We start from the raw sequence: 24,128 nt of genomic DNA on the forward strand, positions 1-24,128 counted from the left end.
GTTTTCTTCTTATAGAATGCTGGTCCTCTTAAATAAAATTAGTTGCGGCACTTGTTCGAAGTTAGCACGTTCTTTTTTATTCAGAATATCCTTGTTTCAGTCTATCACTCGAGCGCCTTAACTTGCGCCATAACTTTACCCTCCCATAACGGTAAGACCTCAGAATCATCGGTTATTTCTTCTTGAACAACCTTTGTATCTAAGTCCTCGCACTCGGTTTTAAAGAAATATCTAAAACAAACATAAACATATATAAAAGTATAATATTTAAAGACGTAAAATTTTACGTGTTTTATGAATAATATTATTTATACACATACCGATAGCTGCCTTTCTTAGGAAGATATTCTTTAAATTGTTTTAAAGTGACATTATGACCAGGAATTTTAGTCCTATAAGGAAACTGTTCGTCACAGAAACTGAACACAACGGTGGTAAAATGGCGTTGTTGACAACTCGATAATCTTCTTATTGCTTCTTCTAATTGTGTTGTCTAGTAATAAAAAAGATGTATTTTTAGATTTCTGATAAATAGAATCAATTTAAATTATTATTTTTTATATCGATTTATACATACATGAATTATTCTTTAAAAAAGAACATAAAATTAAATAAAGATATTTACTGTATGCGTTTGAGCAGAAACACCCCGTGTTTCCCTGATTGTCTCTTCCAAAGAGCCACTGCGAGAACCATTCTTTTTCCCATGACGGCTATGTTTGATATCCGTTTTTTTGTCAGTTTCTTGGAGCCTTCTTGGAGATAAAAGACGACTGTCTTTGCTAATTGTTGACGGTGGCGCGTCACTTACAACACTAACGCCACTGTCAGTTAATTCCGTCGTAGACTTATTTGTGGCTGATCTTCTGGTCATATCTGACATTCGGAATCTTTGATCATGACCTGTAAAAATATGCATTTCAATAAAATTACATAAATATACGTACGTATAGATTCAGTACAATATTAATATATATTTTTATTAACTCTACCTTGAAGATACGGGTCTTGTTTATGGAGGGAATCAGATGGCACGGATTTAGATTTAGGCAAGTGAGATCCTAGTGAACTCATGGAGCCAGCTCCGACAAAATCGCTGCCTTCTTGAAAATCGTGAATATTACCGCTATCTATCGAAAATGTAGAGCTTCCAGGAGGTGTCGACCAAACTCGTGACACGTGTTGGTCCAAAATTGTTTGAGGAGAGAGAAGAAGAAGCTCTTCTATCGGTGCATCTGTTAGCGTTTTTGAAGCTCCACCTGACATCTCTAATGGTGCATCCTTGTTTATCGTGTCGCTATCTTGCAAATGCCTATCAAGCTTTTCCTGAGATTCTCGTTCACGTTTAACCTTCTCCAATTTCTCAATAAGCACTTGAGCAAATTCTTCCGGTTTCAGAGGATGCATAAGATCACGCGGTACTCGCTGTGTACGAGGGATGATAGTATGATGCGCCAGCGGATCACGATTTAAACTAGCTGGATCGGTAATAGCTCTACACTGTCTTGTATATTGTTTTTTACTTCGTTGTTTAGTCATTGACGCTCCATCACTGCAAATAAGAAATGCAAAAGGATTGAAAACATACACCTATATATGTTAATTGAATAATGAAACAAACATGTTCTTTTATATGTATTTTTATTTTAAGAATTTAAAGTAACAATTATCATAACAGATTTACATTCAAGCATTAAATTGTTATGTTTGTTAATTCATTGCATAAAAAATTCTAAAACATACTATAAAAAAATGTTCTTAGTAATATTTGAATATCAAACCATTTAATTGTTTTGACAAAACTCTATAACATAAGCATATGAAATTATATACATAAATTTGTATAATGAAGAATAAAAGGACTAGTTAAACATGAAAAAAATGTCAAATAATGGCTAGCACTTTTTGCTGAAACCTTGTAAATATTTGAAACATTTAATTACATAGGAAATTACGATTTTTATAGAAAATATGGATTTAATTTTCATATATTAAATAAAATAAGAAAAACTTACACTGATGAATCGGTGAGAGACATATTGTCTGATTCAGTTCGTGCATCACTGCTCAAGCTTTGAAGTTCTGAATCCTGTCTGGATACTGGGTTGTATGAGGAATATTGTGCGTGCAGTCTGGGTGCGAGCATATGATATGGACTAGTTCCATGTTGCAAGTATACGCTACGAGCGCCACGCAAAACATCAAACCAAAAGGAAGAAAAATAAAAGTTTGGAAAATGTTTTGGTAAAAATATCACAAATTTTATTACATAAAAACAAATAAACACACTGATGTAATATATGTTTTTTCAGAATGTGATATTTTTTAGTTATTTTGTACACTTTAGGAATGGTATATATGTATACGAAACACTACAAAACATTGCAAAAAATCCACACAACAAGCTTAAAAAAAGAAAAAAAGGAAAACACCAGCTAAATGAAGCGTTTAATGCAAAACTTTAAGCATTCTAAATAATGAATATTCTAAGTAAAAGTTATAATTGTATACAAAATATATATTACCCAGCATATGCTTCTGGCTTTGGTCGAAGATCCATCGCCCTAGTTTGTTGAGTAGCCATAAGCACACTGTTGGTCAATCTCAGCTTACCCCTCAATTCCCCAGGCGTTTCACTAGCTGAATGTGAGCTATGTATGGAACTAACATATTCACTGTCTTCATGGACAGTGGGCAGTAAACTTGGCCCACAAGAAACAGACATCTCTCGACTGGATCCCGAATTAGGACATCCACCAGAATCTGGGTTTTGGCAGGACCGAACGTAGTCAAGATACATAGTGGATTGAAGAAAGTTTGGATATGTAGTCTCATTAATGAGACGTTCAACTGCCAACTGTACAGCGTCAAACACTTTTTCGTCCGCCCGCCCTTCTTTAACCCGACGATTAGCTTCCCTTCGTACATCTTCTGGTATAGCTAACTGCGAGTTGCAGACGAACTTTTTATAGATAAGTTTAACCAATTGATGTATCCTCTCGGGGTCAGTTTGTTCCTTGAGACCCTCACAGGCGAACCAGAAATTAAGAGGATTTGCAATGCCTTCTTGATCCAGGTATTTTCTGAACAATTCCAAGCCCACTGGATCCTGCAGCAAGGAATGCAGGTTCCTGGCCCACCGCAAGCAAGCAGGTGGCGAATCACTTTCCATAGTTGTCGTACTACAGCAACCTTCCGGTTCAAATCCCAAAGGTGCCGAAGCATCGCAACCTGAAGCTGTTGGTGTTGCAAGAGAAGAAGGCCTAGGGGTCAGAGTTTGACTCTGTGGACGGAACCTGCTGACGTAGTTTCCTGTTTCCTCTCCTACAATCAAGTTTTGACAACAATTTATCTTAATGTTTGACATATCACATAACAAATCAATAACCTATAAAATGTCACATGATGTCCTTATAATTTTAAATAAATCTAACTACAAGATTAAATACAATCTTAATACATTTTTATTCTTTTTGTTGGTTTTAATAATATGGTAAAAGAGTTTAAACCTAATAATTTACAAATATTTGTATCATATGTATAACATCTTACCAGGCACTGGTGGCCGTGGAGAGTTTTCATTGAAGCAACGTGCTTCGTTCTGTCGAGATCCACTCATCCTATCTATTATGGCCTTCACGTATTATTTTACGTTCTATATTTAATTTAGGCCCACGACGCCTCTTAGTAGACATGGTTAATCCAAATCTAAGACAGAAATAATTATTTTTTACAATTTTTATAATAAAATGTTATTGATCTGAGCAGATATACTTTTTTTAAAACATCTACAATAAAACTAATATGTTTAAATATAATTATATGTAACTTTTGTAACTATCTTATATTATCTATTGTAAAATTTAAAAAATTATTTGAAATATGCTATTAAACAAAATTCTATAATTTTTGCATTTTAGTTTTTATATTGTTTATAGCAAATGCTATGTATTTTTGGGGTGTAATAATATACAAGGGGGGAAGCATTCTGAATTCAGAATATTCAAACAAAAGACCCAAGCTAGGGATGCTGGATCGATCGAGCCCTGTGGTGAGTCATGTACCAATTAAGCACCTAAGGATGGTTTTCCAATCCCGAAGAACTCTAAGGGCGGAGCCTGACAGAAAAACTGTAGGGTAGCTCCTGGCAGTCTGCGCATTGAAAGATACCTCTCTATATATCCCTATTGGTCCGCGCAGAGCATTTGTGTGGTATTGATCGACAAAAATTATAACGCAATCCATTGAACACTACAGTCAAACCCAAGTACAGCTCAATTTCTAGAATAAAACTCACTGAAAAGTAGAATTTTATTTTGACAGGATGGATAGATATTAATAGATCTATAGGGTAGGGTATCCTATACAAAGAGAAGACTATTATATCCCTAAGGTTCAGCCTTTTGTTGCGATGAGCTATAGAAATATGATTTCATAAGGTTCCCATTACAACCACTTCAGTATTAACCCACATTTACATGAAAAATAAAGTATAATGTTACAAAACAAAGATTTAGCTTTGGCAATAATATTAAAGACATTTAGTGATACTATGCAATATCAAAATGATGTTAATATGAAATTTTTAATATCATATGCATTGAATTTTGTTACAAATTATTTGATATACAAATATTTTCAGCATAAGAATAATAATTTTAATTCATTTACTTCAAACTTGAATCTCAATTTAAAACATGCATAAATTTGCTCTTTCTTAATTCTCAACATTAATGCATATTCAGACAAAAATATTTGTACTCTCATGTATTTTTTACATAACTAAAATATGAATAAGTGCTTCTACTAAACTTTTTATATTATATAGCTGAAATGCAAGGATGTCATGCATAGTTAAAAAAAAAAAAAAAAACACTGTATGTACAAGATAGAAATGCATATAATGCATGTAAATAGATTTATGATATATAAAAGCTCTACATAACCATAGAAACCTGATCTCTACCTGAGCAAGAGGGAAAATATGAAATGAAAAGCTGTCATAATGAATCATCTCAATTCAGTGCACATTTACCTGCGTTAAGGGATGAAAAGGAATGTACATACCATTTTGCCAGCGCTTTTCTAGAAGTGACCTTGAAATCTATATAACCGTATAAAATCTATTATAAGCTGTACAATTTTATTGACCTCAACCACAAGTGCCTTCTAACTTCTTTTGTTATAGAACAAAATGAACATACGATACCACTGTCAACGCGTCTCTAGGCAAACTGAGCTAAGGCTGCGTCCTGACCAGGACTGACGCCACAGTCAGGAAGGGTGGAGTAGGGATACAATGTCTGATCTTGTCAGATTGTGAAATGTATGGTTCTGACATATCTATTCCAAAAAAATATAGGTAATTCTAACGAAGAGTAGCACTAATATAGAAAAAATACTCTTTATGATTAAAAGCACTGTGTTCTTTCAAATAAATATAAATTTGCATGTTCTTAGCATTTGAACTATTTCATTCAACATCTATTAACTATTAGATATATGAAGCAATATCACAAACTGACAACAATGATTTTTATGTTTTTATATATCCTTTAAAATGTTTACATTTTTAAATTTACATTTAAAATTAAATATTTCACATTACATATAAAAATGGAAAGCAAAAATTAACTCAAGAAGTGTTACATTGTGTTTTATGAAATTTAGTATTCTACTTCAAAAAATTATAATTACTTGAATATTTTTAATTGTCTATTTAATAAAAACATTTCATTCTTTAAGTTTAAAAGGTTAAAAAATCATGCAAACATTCCATTTTCTTCATCTATTAATTATAAAAAAATAGTGTAATATTATCTCAAAAAATATTTAAATGTTTTTGTTAATTGATTTAAAGAATAATTATCACAAGAACTATTATACCTATTAATTGAAATCATACTTTAATATATTAAAGTTCTACGAATTAATACAACACTGCACAGCTAAAGAAGGCACTAAGTTACAACCACCTGTAACTGAAGGTGCAGTTTCACTGGAAAAACCGTTATAACTTATTTGTAATTTTTGTTTCCTCTACACTAATAGATGGCAGTAAATACAGTTTATCATAATATACATAATACAAATTGTTCTTAATAAACTTTTTCAGAAATTTAAACTTAAAATGCTTTTATGCACATATGAAATTTTATATGATTCGAGAAAAATTACTTCTTTAAAATTTCAAATATATTATCAGTATTAAAAAAATTATCACGTAATTAATGCAAATATTTATTTGTTGATTTTTAATTTCAAATTGATTCTTGTATTTATTTTTGGATAGATTTAAAAGGGCATCGATTTAAGGCTAATACTTATTACGTGTAACATTACCAACAAACCACAAATTTGTACGACACTAGTAATTTTCAGTTTACGATCCTTGGTACTATATTCCCGCCAATAACTAGGTTCATCATCATCATATATCTTTTAATTTATGGCCTAATTATAGTGAAATTGTAACAAACCAATTATGGTTTATAATTAATACATTCATATCACAAAAACCTTTAAAGTAAAATTAATATTTTCGTTAAAGTTAAAATTGTGCAACTTTAAAAGTGGTAAATTTGAAGTGAGATCTTATTGTCAATGTGATGAAATCCGAGGTGAACCTGAAACTATTTGACCTTTTAAAGTGAAATACTTCTCCGTTAATCACTACACGAATATTTGAGATTAAATTCAAGGATGATTCACTATTCAATGTAGCGTACTTCATTAGAATCTTCAATTTTAATAATGACCGTAGTGTAAGAATAATCATTTCAGCCAGTGCATTATATACACTTCTTTAATATCTTCTTCATTTTCTACTTGCTTAATGATATCCGTCGTTATAATTATTCGAAACGTAGCACCGTGAGATATAATTATACGTTGAAAGAAATGCGTCGCGTGAAGAACTATTAGGGCTGTTGCCTATAACGTCGAAGATTTTTACGCGTGGTAAAAAGCTTCGTTGAATTTCAAATGAGAGCTAAATCTTTTCACGTGATTCTGATCAATATATTTTATGCACATCTCTCTGACTTTTCAATATCATTTAAGCATGGAGACTATTGTTTCAGTATTTCAATGGAATTGAAGATTTTAGCACTTGAAATATGTGAAGCATTCACTTTTCATCTGTTTCATTATCTTTTATCGATCAAAATCGAACTAATGTTTAATTATGCTATTGTTTCAATTGTAGGATATTTCAATGTTACCATTGAAATTTTGAAATTATTTATGTTTAATTATCAATACTATATTTATTTTCTTTCCATATCTTATTTTCCTTAAAAAATAGTTAAAAAAAAGAATGATTGCAGATAAAGTTATTGCATATATATATTTGATTAAAATTTGCGATTTTGTTTTTCATAACCGAATTCCCTATAGGTGAAAGTCGTCGGCTAACCCCACAGAATGTAGGAAAGCCATCTGGACACGATAGGAACAAGATTCATCTCCGAGTGTCATGGTATATGCTCTTTTCGCTTGGTCGGTAAATGTTAGGATCGGCGTTACCCCGCATACCAAACTGTTTGATATCGACGACCAAATGCTACGGGGATCTATAAAAGAATGTATTCGAAGATATTGAAATTTTCTCGAGCATATAAAAATGTATCAACCGTATGGAATTTAAATCCTGTTTCTCACTCGTATTGCTTTTTATTCGTCCGTAAACATTTCTCGGTTTTCTTACGAATGCTGAAATATTAAAACTCACAATACCGTGATTTTTGCAGCGGTATTGCAATGATCTCATTCCACGTGCTCTATATTTTCTTCTTTTGCACAAATTTAATATAACTTGCAAATATTTTTATTTCAGATAAAACATGAGAATAATATTTATTACATTAATTAAACGTCTCAATGAAAAACGATACGTGTGTCGTTTTGCATTAAAAAGATAGTCATTCGGTTATAAATACTTATAATTACAATTGCAATATACTTAAAATACAAATTACAATTGCAAAAGTTATTTAATTTTATTTGCAAAAATTGTAATGTACGTTTTTTAATTTACAAAATTAAGTACTACATAACCATAAATAGAATATTCCGCGTTTCTATAAATTTCCATATTACTATTAACTATCAATTTTTCAAGTTATCGATGATCAAAATTAAACACGCGCATATCGAATCGGAATACATCGCATTGCACAGTTTTTTACGCAGTTTACCGTGGCGTGTATACGCTTCAAACTTTTATCCAACTTCTACATACCGGGTGCTTTACACTGCCACACCTCTATCCAAATCGATCTAACTAAATATTATCCCGTCACGTTACAGATGAACACTGTATTTAAAATTGCACGAAAAAAATAACGCACTCATATATACTGATAGAATCGTAAAAATATTACAAATCCTCGTTAACTACGAGAAAAAAGAAAAAAAAAAAACAATAGCTAGATTGAACCAAAGAGGAAAAAGAAGGAAGCAATCCTCATAGCGAGGATTCTACTGAACGAATTAACATTTTCCGAAGGGGGCAATATTTTTCTCTCGCGGCGAAAAAGAGATCGAAGAAATGACAAGTATTTCGAAGTCACCGGTTAGATGACGAGGCGAGGGAAGGGCCCTAGCTCTCAAAGAGCGTGGTTCGCCGAGCGAGGCGTTCCGAAAACCTGTAATTACGGACCCGACGTACATCAAGCGGTGCCGCCAGCCGCCAGCCACCAGCCGGCGAGGTCTGTGTCTTCCGTCTCCCTTTTTCCCTTTTTCTCTCCTTCATCGCCTTCCTCGTCTTCCTTCTGCCTTTACCTGTACCGTCCTGTTCGTGCCTTTCTTTCTATTCTCTCTGTCCTTCTTCGATGTACGTAGGCTTGTTCACTCTTCCGTTTTCTTTTCTCTTTTGTCTCTCTTTCGTTCTTTCTGTCCACTTTGAGCGGCCTCCCGCTTCGACTCCGACAGCGGTCCACCTTATTTGACCCTTCCCCCTATACGCGTCCAAAGGGCTCTCCGATTCCTCTTTTATTTTACCCTCTTACTTTACTTACTTACTCACTCTTGGTTTCTTTCTGCTTCTCCTTCGTTTCTTCCTCGTCTCTTTCTTTTTGCCCGGTTCTTCTCCCCCTTCTCTTTTTCACGTCTTAGATTGCTGTGTCGGCAATCGCGACTCGCTACTTGGAATTGTCCGAAAAACAGAGTACAGCAGGAAAGAAGAACGAGCCGTAGGGGGGAGGGGGAGGGGAGGAGATGAGCGACATTTTTCGTTCCTGTTCCGTTCGTTTCTTTCGTTCATTTTCCTTTTCTTTTTATTGCTTCCCATCACGTCACCTTTGATTTCGCTGCGACGTGTTCGTACGTAGAAATTCGTCGGATTTTCTACACCCCATTCTCTTACCCACGGTATCTTTCGCCAAACTTCCACTTGCTCCGTCGGTAACGTCGACACCGTCGATGAAACAGCGACAAGCTTTTCAGGCGTCCGTCCGATCGTTCTTTGAATAAATCCGGTGTGTTTGCGCGTTTTAGAAATACGTTTTAAGAGATTAGTACGGTTTAATAAGGTACCGGAAAATTGAAATGATTCGTCGGAAATCAGAAGCGCAAAGAAATCTCAGTACGGCACTGGGCAATCCGAAGCTCCTCAAACGAGAAAAGCACACACGGCGCCCATTCAGCTAACCCTTTCAGGCTCTCTCTCTTCCCTTCCGGTACCTGTAAGTTTTCTACCAACCCATCCAGTCATCCTCCTCATGCGTCACCTTTCTCCTTCTTTCACCTTCGGGTCTAGCTGTGCTTCGACCTCGGGTAAAATCTCTTTTACGCGCCCAACCGAGGAACTCTGTCTCAGACGACTCTATGCTTTTCTTACGACCACCATTTAAATTTCCACATGGCTTTACAGAGTATAATTCGAATTTTTTATCTTCCTCGACTTTTTCGTTCGTCCTTCCTCCTCCCGTCGACCTTCCCCCTTTCCACGCAGACAGTTACGAAACTTTCGTTAACACGACCGCGGAGATTTTCTCTCTCTCTCTCTCTCTCTCTCTCTCTCTCTCTATCTCCCTCCCTCCCCCCTTCTCCTTCTCTCTACGTTTCGGAAGAAATTTTAGGAGAACTCTCGGAAAGCAAGACTCGAAGAAACAGAGTGGTTCGGGAACGTATCGGGAGAGGTTTTCTCCGCCCGTAACAGTACCAACTCGATGTTATACGAATTATGTGCAATTACGTTCTAGTTTTTCCACGGCTAGACGATTTTTAAATAAACTCGAATATGGGATAGAAGAAAACAAAATGTATACCACGAGGCAAACAATAATAATGTAAAATTTAATAATATGCTGTTGCGGATAACTTTTTTTTAACGTTGAAGCTACTGGAATATTAATTAATCCAATTAAACGATCGCGTGAATACAATCTAATTTAAGATGATACAAAGTTTTTGTGAAATATCCACACGACAAAACAGACTGCAGTTCGATAATTAAAATGCATAGACAGGGTCATGGACAATTATCGACGGCGAAGGATCGTGATGAAAGCTAAAGGAACAAAGGAAGAATGTATCTTGTTATTTTTACTTTCTAAAATCATTAGCAGAATTTTTGTTATAGATAACAAGTGGGGTAGAGTATGTCGAGCGGAGAGTGCCTGCGTTACCACTCTAGACCCTCGCGTTGATTCGTTAACTTTTTGCCCCACGAGCTAAGGGAAACCAGAAATTAATTTGGGAAGTCGTCATTACGACTAAATAAAATTTTCTTTAGAAGTACCAGCGCGTTTCAGGATCCGTGTACGTGTCTCGAACAGAATTAAGAATCAATTATCTTCAAAAGGGTGTACGCAAAGGAATTTTCGTATTTCGTACACTCGTTTGAAATTTTTTCCCGCCGGAAATATTTTCCTTTTTCAAAAGCTACGTCACCTTCATTTTCTTTTGTTTTTCATTGTTAAAACAAGTCTGCACCAACGAAACAACCCAAACGAGCATAAACGAAAAATTACGTTCAAACAAGAAAAATAAATTTCATAAGAGCAATTGCATTTTCGAGTAAGCCTTTTCCCATCTATCAATCCGGCTACGTTCATGCCCGACACATGGAAATCGAACGTCAATAAGATCGGTACGTTAGGGTTACTCAGTAATCAACATCCAGCAAAGGAGCGTGCTATCCTTATCAACCGTATCGGAGTGATTCTCGACAATGACGCGAAAAGGAGCATTGATCAGTCCCTATCTCGTCTCGTGGCACTTTGACTCGCTTTTTAAAGTCAGGGTTAGTGAAAAAAAAAAAAGAAAAAGAAAAAAAAACGTTGGTGTAACTCAAGCTTAAATCATTCAGCGTTCCCGAGAGCAAAACCGTGAACCATGTGTAATATACCACCCAGCGTGTATACGGTCCTTTCAGAGGTGCTAGGAAGTCTATCTAAGTATCGAGTGTCCATCGCCGTTGACCATAGATTATCAATTAAATAATAAAGCCAATGTTATCAGAACGTCGAAACGGAAATGATCCCGATCAGGCCATAAACACGGTTTCTAAAGTCTTTTGAAGCACCGACAAGGATTTGTTGGTGAAAGACCGAGCGGAAACGGTCAAAGGCGTGTCACCGTTATCGCCAGATGACTTTATGTAGTGGTATTATGCCTCGCGAGCTGCGAATCTTTCAAAGAAACTTCTAAGGGACCGCTCGGCCGGCAGCTACACCGACCGTCGGTCGACGACCGTCACGACCGCCGGCCCTCGACCATCGACTTAGGAGAATGTTCACTGACGTGTCAAGATTCTTCGTCGCCCCGCCTTTCTCTTCTCAATTCCGATTGACCTTCATCCGCCCTCCCCTTCCCCTCTCCCGCCCCGTACAATCAAGTATATGCTTTAGATTATTCCGACCAGACGGACTATTTCGAACCGGCAAATTTTTAGATTATGGTGAAAAAGTCATTCTCTGAACGTCAAGGGTATTAACATGCACTTTTGTAAACGTGACACTTTTAATGTTACGTTTTAAATATAAATATATGTAGAGTGTTGAAATGTAAAATTACAAGTCATTTGAGTTAGAAAATGTTTTCACTTCGGAGAAACTATTTTGGGGAAAGAGGAATAAAATTATTATGAAATATTATTAAAATGACAATCGTAAGAGTAAACTTGAGAAATAGACATTTTAATGGCAATACATTGATTAAAATAACCTAACCTTAAAGTTGTGACCGTTAATTTGAAAAATGAGGCAAATGCTAATTTTGGAATGAACTTAATACAAATAATTTTGTAATTTACGAGAAATGTAGAATTTTTCATTGCATATTTAATTCCTTCGTAAACGCGCTTTCGAACAGTGTAATAATACTTGAATGAGTAAGCTTTGGGTATAATACCATGCGATACAAATGGAGCGCGCGTTTATAGCGGGTCGCTTGGCACCTTCTTATTACCAATTTTACAAAGTTGCTTTAAAGTAATACCTTGCGTTCGTAAGGATACATCGATACGTTTTCTTCATTGGATTCTCTTCGTGTTCACTTTCTATCTTATACATTTCTCATGCCTTCAAGGCAACCACTTGTTTGTGTCACTTCCGAAGTTCACGCGGTGCATGTAAACACCCTTCGTGCAACGCCAAGTTGTCCATAATTATAGGTTAAACTCAATATCTTAATAAAACGTTTGTACGTAAATCACATTAAAATTTATCACGCACAATTTCACATTCGAAAGTTCCTCCTGACGTGAACGACATCTGGTAGAACAGCGGGGAAAAAATCCACAATTGCAGTTCACACGCGAAAAGATTGTATCAATCGAACAGGAACTATAGTTTTCAAGTGATTACACCGTGTGCAGGAAATCTTGGGAGCAGAGTCTTCCGGACAAAAACATATAACTTTCCAAGCACTCATGTTTCTGATAGTCCGCCACGACTTGTTTCCGCACTTGTCTTCGTTTTGTTTATGGTTACACATTTTACCGGCGAAGTAAAATGGAGCATGACAATAATCTGCCATTGCCACATATGCCGGCACTAAATACTATCCGACTAATCTTTGTATAAACTTTGTTCAAGTTCAATCACACAACTAGAATCACAGAACAAACTATAGATATGAAGTATGGATTTCGAATACAGTTACAATTAATCACTTTTAAGTTTGTATTAAAAAATAAGATCACATAAAACAGTTGATGTTTTCGGGTTCCGTTCGCGAAAAATCCCAAAGTGTCCGTTGGATGAAGCGTTCATAAGAATCGGGCTTGTGTTTCCAAAACATTTTCATCTGTACGAGACTCATAAAACGCGCCACACGTGACTCTCGCGAAATGTTGAGTTTATATTTTGGAACAAGTTCGTAAATCGTGTCTGTGTTGACATCGTTAAAATTTCTAACCGATTCACATTTTGTTCGACGTATACGCGTCACTCAATAAGTATATTCTGATTCCAAAAGAACAATATATATTTCTGCACACGTACATGATATTTCCATAAACGATGGAAGTGCTCCGGTTTAATGAAAGATGCAACGCCTTTTATACTGAATACATTACACTCTTATATGGTAATACACCAAATTTGGTTAAAATTATACTCCATATCACAGGTTCGAAAAATGTAAGAACGGTCAAGTGCACACAGTCGGATCACGGATCGATGAAAAATTCCTCTGATCGGATGAACGCGTACTCTCCAATTGCCGGTTCGAAACTTTATTCCGTGAAATCTTTTCGTTCGTACCGAATCAGCGAAACGAGCACAAAAACAGGGGCTGAAGGAACGGCTCGGTTGAATGTGAATACGACAAAGGATGCCGAGGAAGACCTGTGCCCCATACAACGTACACGGTAAGACTGAAACTACACAGTGACCGTAGAGCCAAGGGAGAGCGAGCATTATCTCTCTCCCTCGACCTTCCTCCTCGCACTTACGCCGTCCTTCTTCCGTCTTCTTTTCTTCTTACTCTGCCACACCTCCCTTACTGCCTCACTCCCTCTTTCTCTTTCTCTTACAAACTCTCCCTTCCCCTCACCATCCCGCGGCACCGACCATGGTGGACGTAGGACAAAAAAGTGGTAGGGTCCAGGTATAAGGGCAAATTCTGAGCTATATATACCTATCCATACTTTAAAACTCGCACGGAAACGCGAGAATTTTCATAAATTTGAACAAGTGGTTAGTTTTAATGATGGGGCCAAAGTATTTCTAAATTGTTAGACTCCTATTGCGAAAAAGGTACGAGCAAAATAAAGTTGAGTTTTGGAGTTGAGGAAGCTCATATTATTGTTGGAATATTATCATTGGTGCAATATCAACTATTATATTAATTCGTATTTTATGATCTCTTTTTGAAGTTTGTTACAAGAAAAAAAGAAGTATATGTTACTGTTTGATGGTAAGTGAATATTTACGTTGTCAATGGCAATTTTCTTTAAATTTTAAGAAATGATATGGAACTGTCTATTTAAATAATGACATTTTATTTTGTTTTATTATTCTAGATTAATTATAATGTATTTCGTAGTATTATCGTTAATTATAATACTGAAATAAAGATATTGATGTAAAGTAATTTAAAACAGTTATAATCTATCATTATTAGAATATTCGTTTTATTAAGAAAAATTTGAAGTATTACGGTAAAAATACAAATCGGTAATTGTGCGCCATCTATCGTTGCCGGGTTTTACTACTATCAGTACGACGCCATGATCATATTTACATTTTGTCTTTTGTCTAACACGTTTTTTCCAATGACAATTTTTATGCTATTGATGCAAGTAAATCTTAAACATAAACAAACATTTATCTATACGATAGAAGTTAATTTAAATTTCCTTCTAAATGAAATATATTAAATTGAGTCAAAGTGTTATTGGTTCCCGTGTATATAAATAAAATATAAATCACGATTTATAGTTTCTAAATATTTCAGAGAAGTTTCTAAATATTTGTTGAAAAGTTAAATTAAATGTTTAGTTAAACGCACGAGGACTGCATTGAAAACGCATAAGGAAAATCGTTTATCGTTAACCCTTGTCTAATCCAGACGATCTCTTTAACTTCGTGTTCAATGAAATTCGATTGAAGTCCCTGCCAAACGACTATTTCCCTCCAGGTAAATTACAAGCCGACGCACTGATTTATCCTATCCAGCCGCTTTAACCACAAATTCGTCGTGACGTTCTACGTCCTATACCGAACGAACGACAACCATTTCTCTATTTTCTACCAACATCGTTAAACGTTTTCCAATGCGATTAATAAAATATTGCATTTTCCGTACTTTCCTCTCTTATTCTTTCTTTCCTATTACGTTAAAGCAAAGAACGCTAACAAATCCCATTTAAAATGAAAATATTTCACAGCGGTAAAACAACTTTCGTGCCAGAAGCTTCTTATCTTCCCGTGAACTTAAACTTTGTACACGGACCATAGGCCAATTTGCTTAAATTAGAAACAATCGCAAATTCCAGTTTGCAGAAGAATCGCGGCGGTTAATGAAAATAAAATTATCGACGATAACCGAAAAAACGACGAAGAACTGGCGAGCCGGGTGAAGAAGAAAAAAAAAAAAGAAAAAAAAAGTGGAAACAGAAGGAAAGCGCCGAGAAACGGTCTACTGAGCTGCCAGAGAAAGAGAGAGACGGTTACGAAAAGACCATTTGTGAGCAAAAGTGAGAAACTATATAGTAACGCATCGGTACCACTTGCACAAGACGGAGCGAGCGAGAGAGGGAGCGGCGGCGTGGCGGCACGAGCGAGACAGAGACAGAGAGGACGGCGCACAGCGTGCAGGGGTGGGGGAAGAAGAGGGAGAATTACGATGAGAGGGTATAGGAGAAGGAGAATCTCCGTTTGATCTTGCCGCCGCACGCGATCCCACACACATGTATGCATGTTTCTGGCCTCTCAATATGGATTCGCATGAATGCACCAACACATCGCGCCAGTTAAAATCTCTCTTCTCTCTCACCTTGCCGGCGCAGTCCTGCGCGTTCGATCGACAGCGCACGCTGTCGGGCACTCTGTTGCTCTTGGATGTGTATAATAAACACCGTGCGAGCCAACTCAGCCGAGTCGCCTATAATTTCTCGCGGAAAATTATATGTTAATGCGCCCTTAATGGCGTCGTTCGTTAACGGGATCGTTGTACAAGCCCGAGGGATAGAACCGTGCCGAGAGCGCGATTCGATTCGCTCGAGCATGCCGCGAGCACCGCGCGTGCGAGTCGTCATTCAACAATCTCGCGCGGTCATAGTTTCTTGTATTGCCTTTTCTTGTCGAATATAACGCGCGTATGTACGCGTGTATACGTCTGTACAGTGCACGCTTCTTAGAAAAAAATCTCGGCAAATATATATCTTTTAAAGTTGATATTGCAATTTAACGCGGTCGCGTGCGCGCGTTCGGGGCGTGTGTTTGAACGCCCTTTTAAGCTGCGCGCATTATTCAATGACTGTGTATTTCTGATAGAAATCTCCAGATGAAAAAACAATTTTTCCTTTTATTGTAAAACGGTATTTCTTAACGGTTGTAGATCTCGCGTATGGTTTAAACACCTTTGAACAACGATTACCGTTACACCTTTTACAGACGAACATTTTTTCTTTGACCAGTTTGCTTTACCGACGGCTGTATCGAACGTTTCAAAAAAATATTTCAATGGCTTTGCATCGAATTAACCTGCGAGATTACCCACGCGTTCTAAATTTTCAGCACAGTTTCAGAAACAATTTCGTATACACACACCTACGGACGAAGAAGAAGAAGAAGCATACTGTTTTCAATCGTTAACGTCGAAAACCGTTATCGGTCGTTTAAACGGATAGAATAAACAGTGTGGTACACGAGCATTGGGGACATACTGCCGCATCGTTCCACGCGTCACGTCCCTTCTGACCATCCATCTGTTCTAAGAGTAATTACGGATGACACACGAAGGCAGAAGGTTAATCGAATCCGTGTGCGCAAAAAATCGTTTTATTTCGTGCGAGAAGGGGGGTCGACCGATCGGAACGGACAGTCATGCAAAGCGTTTGCGCATCGGTATTGCGGTAAGAGGATAAAGACGATACGCGGGCTCCAGAAGCTTTCTTCTCGAAGGTAGTAATACTCATGACTGTTTGATCGGCCTCTTCGGACAGGGGAAAAGAATTTCCCGTGGGTCCATGGTAGTGGAACAAAGTCCTCAAAGAATGAAGATCGCCCGGCTAAAAACGTGGCAAGAGAAGTGGCGCCTTTGACCCTCATTGTCTGCGCTCTTTGCCCGTCGCATGCACGGCCTAAAGGACTCTGTTTATCTTTTTCGCTTTCTTCTTTTCCCCTTCGTCTCATTCGCGACAATACATATATACCTCCCCTCTTCTCGCTCCTCTACTGTATGCGCGTAACTATGCACCGCGGAACCCCGTCCCTTTATCTCTTTCCTCGTGCTATCTATCTTACGTTTGATTTCCTTCGATTGATTTACGGCGTTTTTTTCCACGAGTTGGATCGTTCGAACGTGACAGAAGAGTTGTGTATTATTTTTCCCTTTTCTTTCGATCAACGTATCGCGAATGGGGAGCATGATAAAAAATAAGGAGAAGTAACGAGTTGACGATAAACGATTGTTTTACCGTATAAAGTTATTCGCTATGTGTTAAACCCGGGGGAAATAAGTAGTAATCGATCGCGATGGAATTTTTCATGTTGCGGCTACATGTATAATCCAGAAACTATAGAGTAACAAGGAGAGTACGGAATATAACGAGGGAATCATTCATCGTTTTCCAACTTATCGAGGATGTTTCGAACGTCGTAGAGAAACTAAGCACGGAAAGCTCGTGTCTATATATAACAGGTAATATCTGGTAATTATATCTCATCAGAAACAGGCAGCGAGCAATTACGTGTTATCATTGTTTTCCTATTTTTACAGGTCGGTCTCCTCGTTACCTGATATATACCTGCTACCAGACAGACGACTAACGAAACGCCGAATAACTGAATCAGCCGTTTCTCGTTTCTTACATAAAAGGCCTGTCTCATTCACCGGCTATATCTACCGTTCGTGTGGTGTACACAATCGTATGTAGATATATTCTGTTTTAGAGTACTTGAGGCGTGATGGCACCGCATGCACCGATATACCAATATGATACCAGCCAGGTACACATATAGTGGCCTCTTAGTCGCGCGAGAGATTGACACACAAATTGAAATAAACGAAGCAACGACACCGAGGAAACTGAATGATAAAACGGTGCCGGTAGTGGTGAAAGAACCAGAGCACAAGAACGAGAGGGGAGAGAGGGGTACAAACAGTGAGAACAGTGCTACAGACAATAGAGACAATTATTGCACACAGACGGAGGAGATGATGGATCAAACGCGGTACCATTTCGGCGCCCCTTTATCTTCTTTCACTTATCTTTTCTTCTCTCCTCTTTTTTTTTCTTTTCTCTGTCCCATCCCCACCAACCCCAGCAACCCTCACCCCTAGTGGGCGCCTTCTTTTTTCCCTTATCGTAACACGGTTCGCGTTTATTTCGCCTTTTAGCCTGTTTAACTTTGATACAGACACGCGAGACACGATTCAACACGTGCATCGCACATTAAACTACTCATTTTATTGAAATTACCCGACACAAAACACGGTCCTTTCATATCGTGAACCTATCATTTAATGGAAAAACGTATCACTTTAGCGAATACCTGAAAGATACTTCTTGGAACGTTTTGACGTTTACAAAAAAGTAGGGTAAACAGCGACTTTCAAGCTCGAGTGCCGTGGCTTTCAAAGGATCGCCCGCGTTTATCGGTATACTGTACGTATATGTAGCTATCATTACGGACACTTGGACTTTTTGCGCGCATTGAATTTTACGAATTCTAATAATTGATAATTAACAACGTTCGTTATTCCGTTTCGTTTACTCCGAAATAGTTTGTAATTAAAGAACAAAATACGCGACGAAAGATACAACCCATTCCCTGAATTATCAATCGTCGATAAACTACACTTTTGTAACGAAACGAAGAGAAACACAGTAGCTGTGTGTGTGTGTGTGTGCGCGGGAATTACAATGCCGACTACTTGAAAAACCATTCATTTGCAGGGTCTCTTCAATACGACGAATTGTACCAGTCAATTACACAGTCACGGGCTATTCAGAAACGCCCCGGTACAATGGAAAAGCGATATCGCGAAAGAGCATGATTACACGCGTGAACGGTTCCACGAGATGAAGCAGCAGACGCCTCTCCAAGGATTACGATTCGAAGATTTAAAGAGTTATTTCAGGTCATAGGGTTAAGTGAAGCTACCCCGTATAAAAGGGAGCAACGCATGAGCCACCCTCTGTTGTCGTGGCGCATACAGTTGTGGGAATCCCCTAGCGTGAACACGTGCTCGGTGTGGTTAAAGCACAGGGGAACTTTACGTCCTCTCATTTTGATATCAAAGAGTCCCCTTACAAGGATCTCTAAATTGATGTTCTTTGACTTTACAAAGCTTTCGCTGGGACACATCCTCCTCGTCGCTCTGGCTCCTTCATCTTCTGTTATTCTTAACTCTTATTTTTGTATACTACTCCCTTGCGTGCGCTGAAAGTGACTGGTAAAAGCTTTCACTTTATTGCCGATAATTGCAGAAGAGGGAGGCTCGTTGTTCAAAGAAGCTTGTTAGATGCAATAAACGAAAGGTCAGGAAGACACGATCTTCTTCGTAGTACGCCTGCTACAGTTGTAGTACGATCATTAACATTTATTCCTTGCGTTTCAGTGGAAATTGTAATCGTATTAATGGCGGGCCGTCGGCGCGATTGTTCTTCCTGTCCGACCGATACTTTTCTCACACGGAAGTGAGTCATGTTATTAACGTATATCGTGCACCGGTGAGTCACGAACGTGATATTTGGGTTATAATAACTTCTACGGTACGTGGTGGTATAATACCAGCAAAGGAATACCGTCGTTTCGCCAGGTCGAGGTATGTACCCCGAGGTAAAACCGGGAAAAACTGAATTTGGAGCAATTGGTAGTATGGAAACCGTGTAATGCCATCGATGAATACCTACGAAGAACGTAAAGGACAAATATAGCACCGTCTCTAAGTGAACGTAAGGTAGCACTGCATGACTATACTTGACGTGATTATAAGCGCATACAAAAGGTAGCGGAGTCGAAGCCGCCGTTGCATTAGAATTTAAAGATCCATATGCACTATGAATTACAAGTGGTTGAATGCAATTCGCTATTCTAATAGGAAGAGACACTGTTCAGAATGAGATGTGGGGTAACAGTAAAACGTTCTCCTTAGTCTATCGGTGTTTGAACGCTTAAAAAAAAAAAAAAACAACAACAACAGATTGTATCCCGTTAAATTTCCATTTAAACAATTTCTTTATATCCGTTGTTATTCCCAGGGTGCCGAAACGAGAACAAGAAAACTAGCCACCGCCGAAAACAATTCTATTCTTGAAGACTACAGAGTAAACTGCTTTGGCTGCCTTGCATCGACCCGGCGAACCTTAAAAAAAAAAGGGAGAAAGAAAGGAAAAGAACCGAATCGCCGAGCGGAGAGCGCGGCGGTTCCCTCGCGAGCAATAATGGAACGTAACAGAACGGCTGAGTGAAAGAGGCGAGGGAAAGATGACAATATTAAGAAAGCTTAAAGAAACGTTCGCCGTAAAGGTTTATTGGCGTGAAGGAGTTGTGGAGCGTGTCTACATCAAAGGCGACCGCTTCTGAACTCTATTCCCTTTCTACTTGAACCCTCACCGTCATCGTCGTCACCACCTCCACTTCTATCAACTACCACTGACGTCCATTCGCTCTGCCAAGGTTGTGCACGCAACCAGACGCCCACCCCCGAATGTGTACCCTAGGCACATTCACCACGTGCGAGTTCCTGCACCAGTGGTTATTAACATCCATTACCATCTCAAACGAGACGCATTGCGACGCACGATCGAACCGTCTCTCCACCGCCGGTTCCTACCGACTGAAGAAACGGATATTATTTTTCAATTTCCTCCGATATTTTAGAACGGCAGGTAGAAGTAATAAGCGACTCGATAGAGATCGAGGCGAAAGAAGAATCGGAAACTTATGGGGGAACGTTAGATTAATCGTATCGGGAGTACAAAGAGATTCTTTTTTGATAAAAGTGCAGTTTTCAGAGGGGTACTTTTAATTACTAATTATGCGAATTTGACGAGTGAAACACCTCTGAGATTTTTTGTATTATTAATGTTAGCCAGTTTGTGATGGCAAGCTTAACTTTGAAGTGTTCTTTCCTTTTTTTATGAATAGTGATGTGCATATATTATAATAAGATTAGTAGGGTGTATTTGTGTGTGTTGTATGTAATAAATGTAATCTTTTCAGTTTAATCTTTAACTAGTAGCGTTATCAGATGTTCTGTAAACTTGCTTAATCTGCTAAAGTAGATGCATTTCATATTATTTAATGGAAGTAATGGGCGATTAATGTAATCACTGAGAAATTAACTGGTAGTGTAAGTTTTTCCAGTGTGATTCTCATAAACTGATTAAGTAATTCAATCCGGTAATTAAGTGTTTAGTATACACACTATTAACGTTAAAACACCCAGGTAAATTTGATATGAAATAACATTTTAAGCATATTACGTTTTCATATCACATGCCAGTAGATAAACATGGTTGAACTAGCTGCATTTGATTGTTCCAACAATCTTAAACTGGTCAAAACTGAGAACACGTTGCAACATTTGTAAAGACAAAGGGTTTGAATCATTGTTGTCTGTACATTTCAATTAAATCTATCTCATAATGGATAAATTCAATGAGCTAAAACATCCATTTCTCATCAACCCTTTACCAGATATTCCATGAACATTAGCCAATGAAATTTACCACTGTGTGTAACAGCGATTCTCAACTGTTATTCCACACAGTAGCCTCTACCGTGTTAATATCCCAGTATCCCCTGTAACAACGCATGAGAACAGCCATCCTGAAAATATTGGCTAATTTATTATCAATGTTAAAAAGCAACGCCCCGTGAAGTACAAGTTAAGTAAAACAAAATATCGTTCCTTAATTCAGTAAATTATTTCGAAAACAATTAATATAACGATCACGACAACAACACCTAATTTCCCCTAAAGAGAGAAAAGCTTCAAATGATCTTAAAATCAATGCGAACCAATTACTCCTAGAAGAGAGAGAAAAAAAAGAATCAAATTCAACAACATCACCAATTTTTCCCCCCTTCAAATCAAGCATCTTTCCAAACAATCTCCTAACAATATCGTAAACCAACCAGGAAGTAATGGTGTCTTAATTATTCGCCGCATTTATTGCGAACTGTCGTCAATTACGGAAAGAAGTAAGGATAATGGGCGCGGGGGGAGCGGAGGAAGACCTGGGCGGGAGGAGGGGAGAGGACTCACGTCGACTACCGCGGTTCTATCGGTTTTTACTGAATTATTTATAAAATCGCTGATTGATATTCACGATTATCAGGAGAGAGAGCGCGCGCGCTCGCACACCGTAAGCATATGTATTGTTTTGATAAAGCCGGAGCGAGGAGTGGTGGAGGGAGGAGAGGAGAGCGCGCGTGTAGCGGATTCGTATAGCGAGAGCCCGCGGAGACGAGGACTCGCGCGCGACAAGGCTTCAGGATGAAGGAGCAGAGTGAGCGAGAGAGATGGGTAAAAGGGAGAAAGAGAGGAGAGAGAGAGAGAGGGAGAGAGAGAATGAAACGGACGTGGAACCGGAACGATCGTGGAGGCTCGAGGGAAAAAAGGTAGGGCACGAAGCGAGGAACGAAACTGCGACTGGCAGAAAAGCTGGTGGAACGACTCGAGAAGAAAACGCACGGCTGCGTTCGGTGGTGGGTACGTCAAGAAAGAGAGCTCGATTCGTGAATACACGCGCCCCGAGACGCGCAAAGCTCTCGTGGCTAGGAGCAGAGTGAAAGAGAGCGGGAAAGGGAGGGAAGGACCGAGAGAGAAGTAGAGAGAGAGAGAGAGAGAGAGACGAAGAGAGAGAGACATAGAGTTGATCCCCGTGAAAGAAAAAGGTGGAGGAGGGAAAAAGAGACGGAAACAGGGGGCACAGAGATGAGGACGAGAACGAGGAGGCACGAAACGGAAGGAAATAAAAATCGAGGAGGGAAAAAGGATGAGAAAGTGACCGGGGGAGAAATGAAAAGGAGTCCGGGGACGTAAACACCAGCGGTGTATTTTGGAGCGGGTGATTCTCGATGTTACGCACGAGGAAATCACTGCCGTCGTTCTTTTTCTTCTACTCCTTGTTTTTTTCGTTTCTCGAAGTACTGGCTGTCGTGGTTGCGACGACGGCCAAACATCGTTGAGTTTTGATCTTCTGGTACACAACACACGGTCGAGCCGATACACGCGCGGTCCTGCGACAGGAAGGGACGATAGATAGAGGAAAAAAGGAAGAGCTAGGCGAAAGAGAAGAAGTTGGTGGTGGATGAGGAAGAAAAGAAGGAGGAAAAAAGGAAAAAGATGAAGAGAAGGAGGCGAAGGAACAGAAAGAGAAAGAAGGAGAGTGGAAGAGAAGCTGGAAAAGAAGAGGAGAAAGCGAGCGAACCAGCGAGTGAGTGAATGAGCGAGCAAGCGAGCGAGCTTGCAAACAAGTGAGACGAAGAGAGGGAGAGGGATTTTAAGAAAGGAATCGGTGCTCTCGAAAAAGAAAAGACGGTAGTGGACTTACTCGGTATATCCGACGGTGCTTGTATTTGTTAATGCCGTGATGACGATGCGTCCCTCCGGCGAGACCGACGTTCCATGATCGAGAATGTCAACTATCGGCGAAAAATTGGTACGAGCTGAAACGCAGACACATCGTAGCTCTCTTTGTCGTCCTTACTTTCTCGCTCTCTCCTAGCGATGACGACGATGATTCGGCGTGAACTCTCGACACTTCGACACGACGCACACACGCACCACACTCGCGACGAAATATACACACCGTGCTATTTCACCGTAATAATAAAGACGACTTGACACGCGGAAGGCATGCAAAGTGTTTCCCGATCGCATGGAGTAAACAGAGATCACGGTGAATTCACGGGAAATCGGACACTAGACGGCTAGGCATTTCGCGGCTCGTCTCTCAGGCACATCTTGGTCGCCATCGAGATCTAACACGAGTG

At 38.6% G+C, this 24,128-nt stretch overlaps 1 protein-coding gene across 1 annotated transcript; it reads right to left on the minus strand.

Annotated features, from left to right (window-relative positions):
* Positions 1-24: 24 nt before the first annotated feature.
* On the minus strand, positions 25-24,009 carry LOC108572533 (axin-1). Its single transcript, XM_017934785.1, has 8 exons — positions 23,687-24,009; positions 3,553-3,708; positions 2,526-3,324; positions 2,016-2,180; positions 993-1,552; positions 626-903; positions 321-493; positions 25-231 (listed from the first exon to the last, which is right to left on the minus strand). The coding sequence occupies exons 2-8, from the start codon at positions 3,617-3,619 to the stop codon at positions 105-107; spliced, it is 2,169 nt and encodes a 722-aa protein (XP_017790274.1). The 5' UTR covers positions 3,620-3,708; positions 23,687-24,009; the 3' UTR covers positions 25-104.
* Positions 24,010-24,128: the final 119 nt, after the last annotated feature.

The sequence above is a fragment of the Habropoda laboriosa genome, unplaced genomic scaffold (assembly GCF_001263275.1).
Source record: "Habropoda laboriosa isolate 0110345459 unplaced genomic scaffold, ASM126327v1 scaffold129, whole genome shotgun sequence".
Classification (NCBI taxonomy): domain Eukaryota; kingdom Metazoa; phylum Arthropoda; class Insecta; order Hymenoptera; family Apidae; genus Habropoda; species Habropoda laboriosa.

Coding starts and splice junctions, on each gene's coding strand:
- LOC108572533 (XM_017934785.1), bottom strand. CDS start 3,619: ATGAGTGGATCTCGACAGAACGAAGCACGTTGCTTCAATGAAAACTCT. Junction 904..992: donor ACAAGACCCGTATCTTCAAG/GTAGAGTTAATA, acceptor ATATTTTTACAG/GTCATGATCAAAGATTCCGA. Junction 232..320: donor CCTAAGAAAGGCAGCTATCG/GTATGTGTATAA, acceptor TGTTTGTTTTAG/ATATTTCTTTAAAACCGAGT.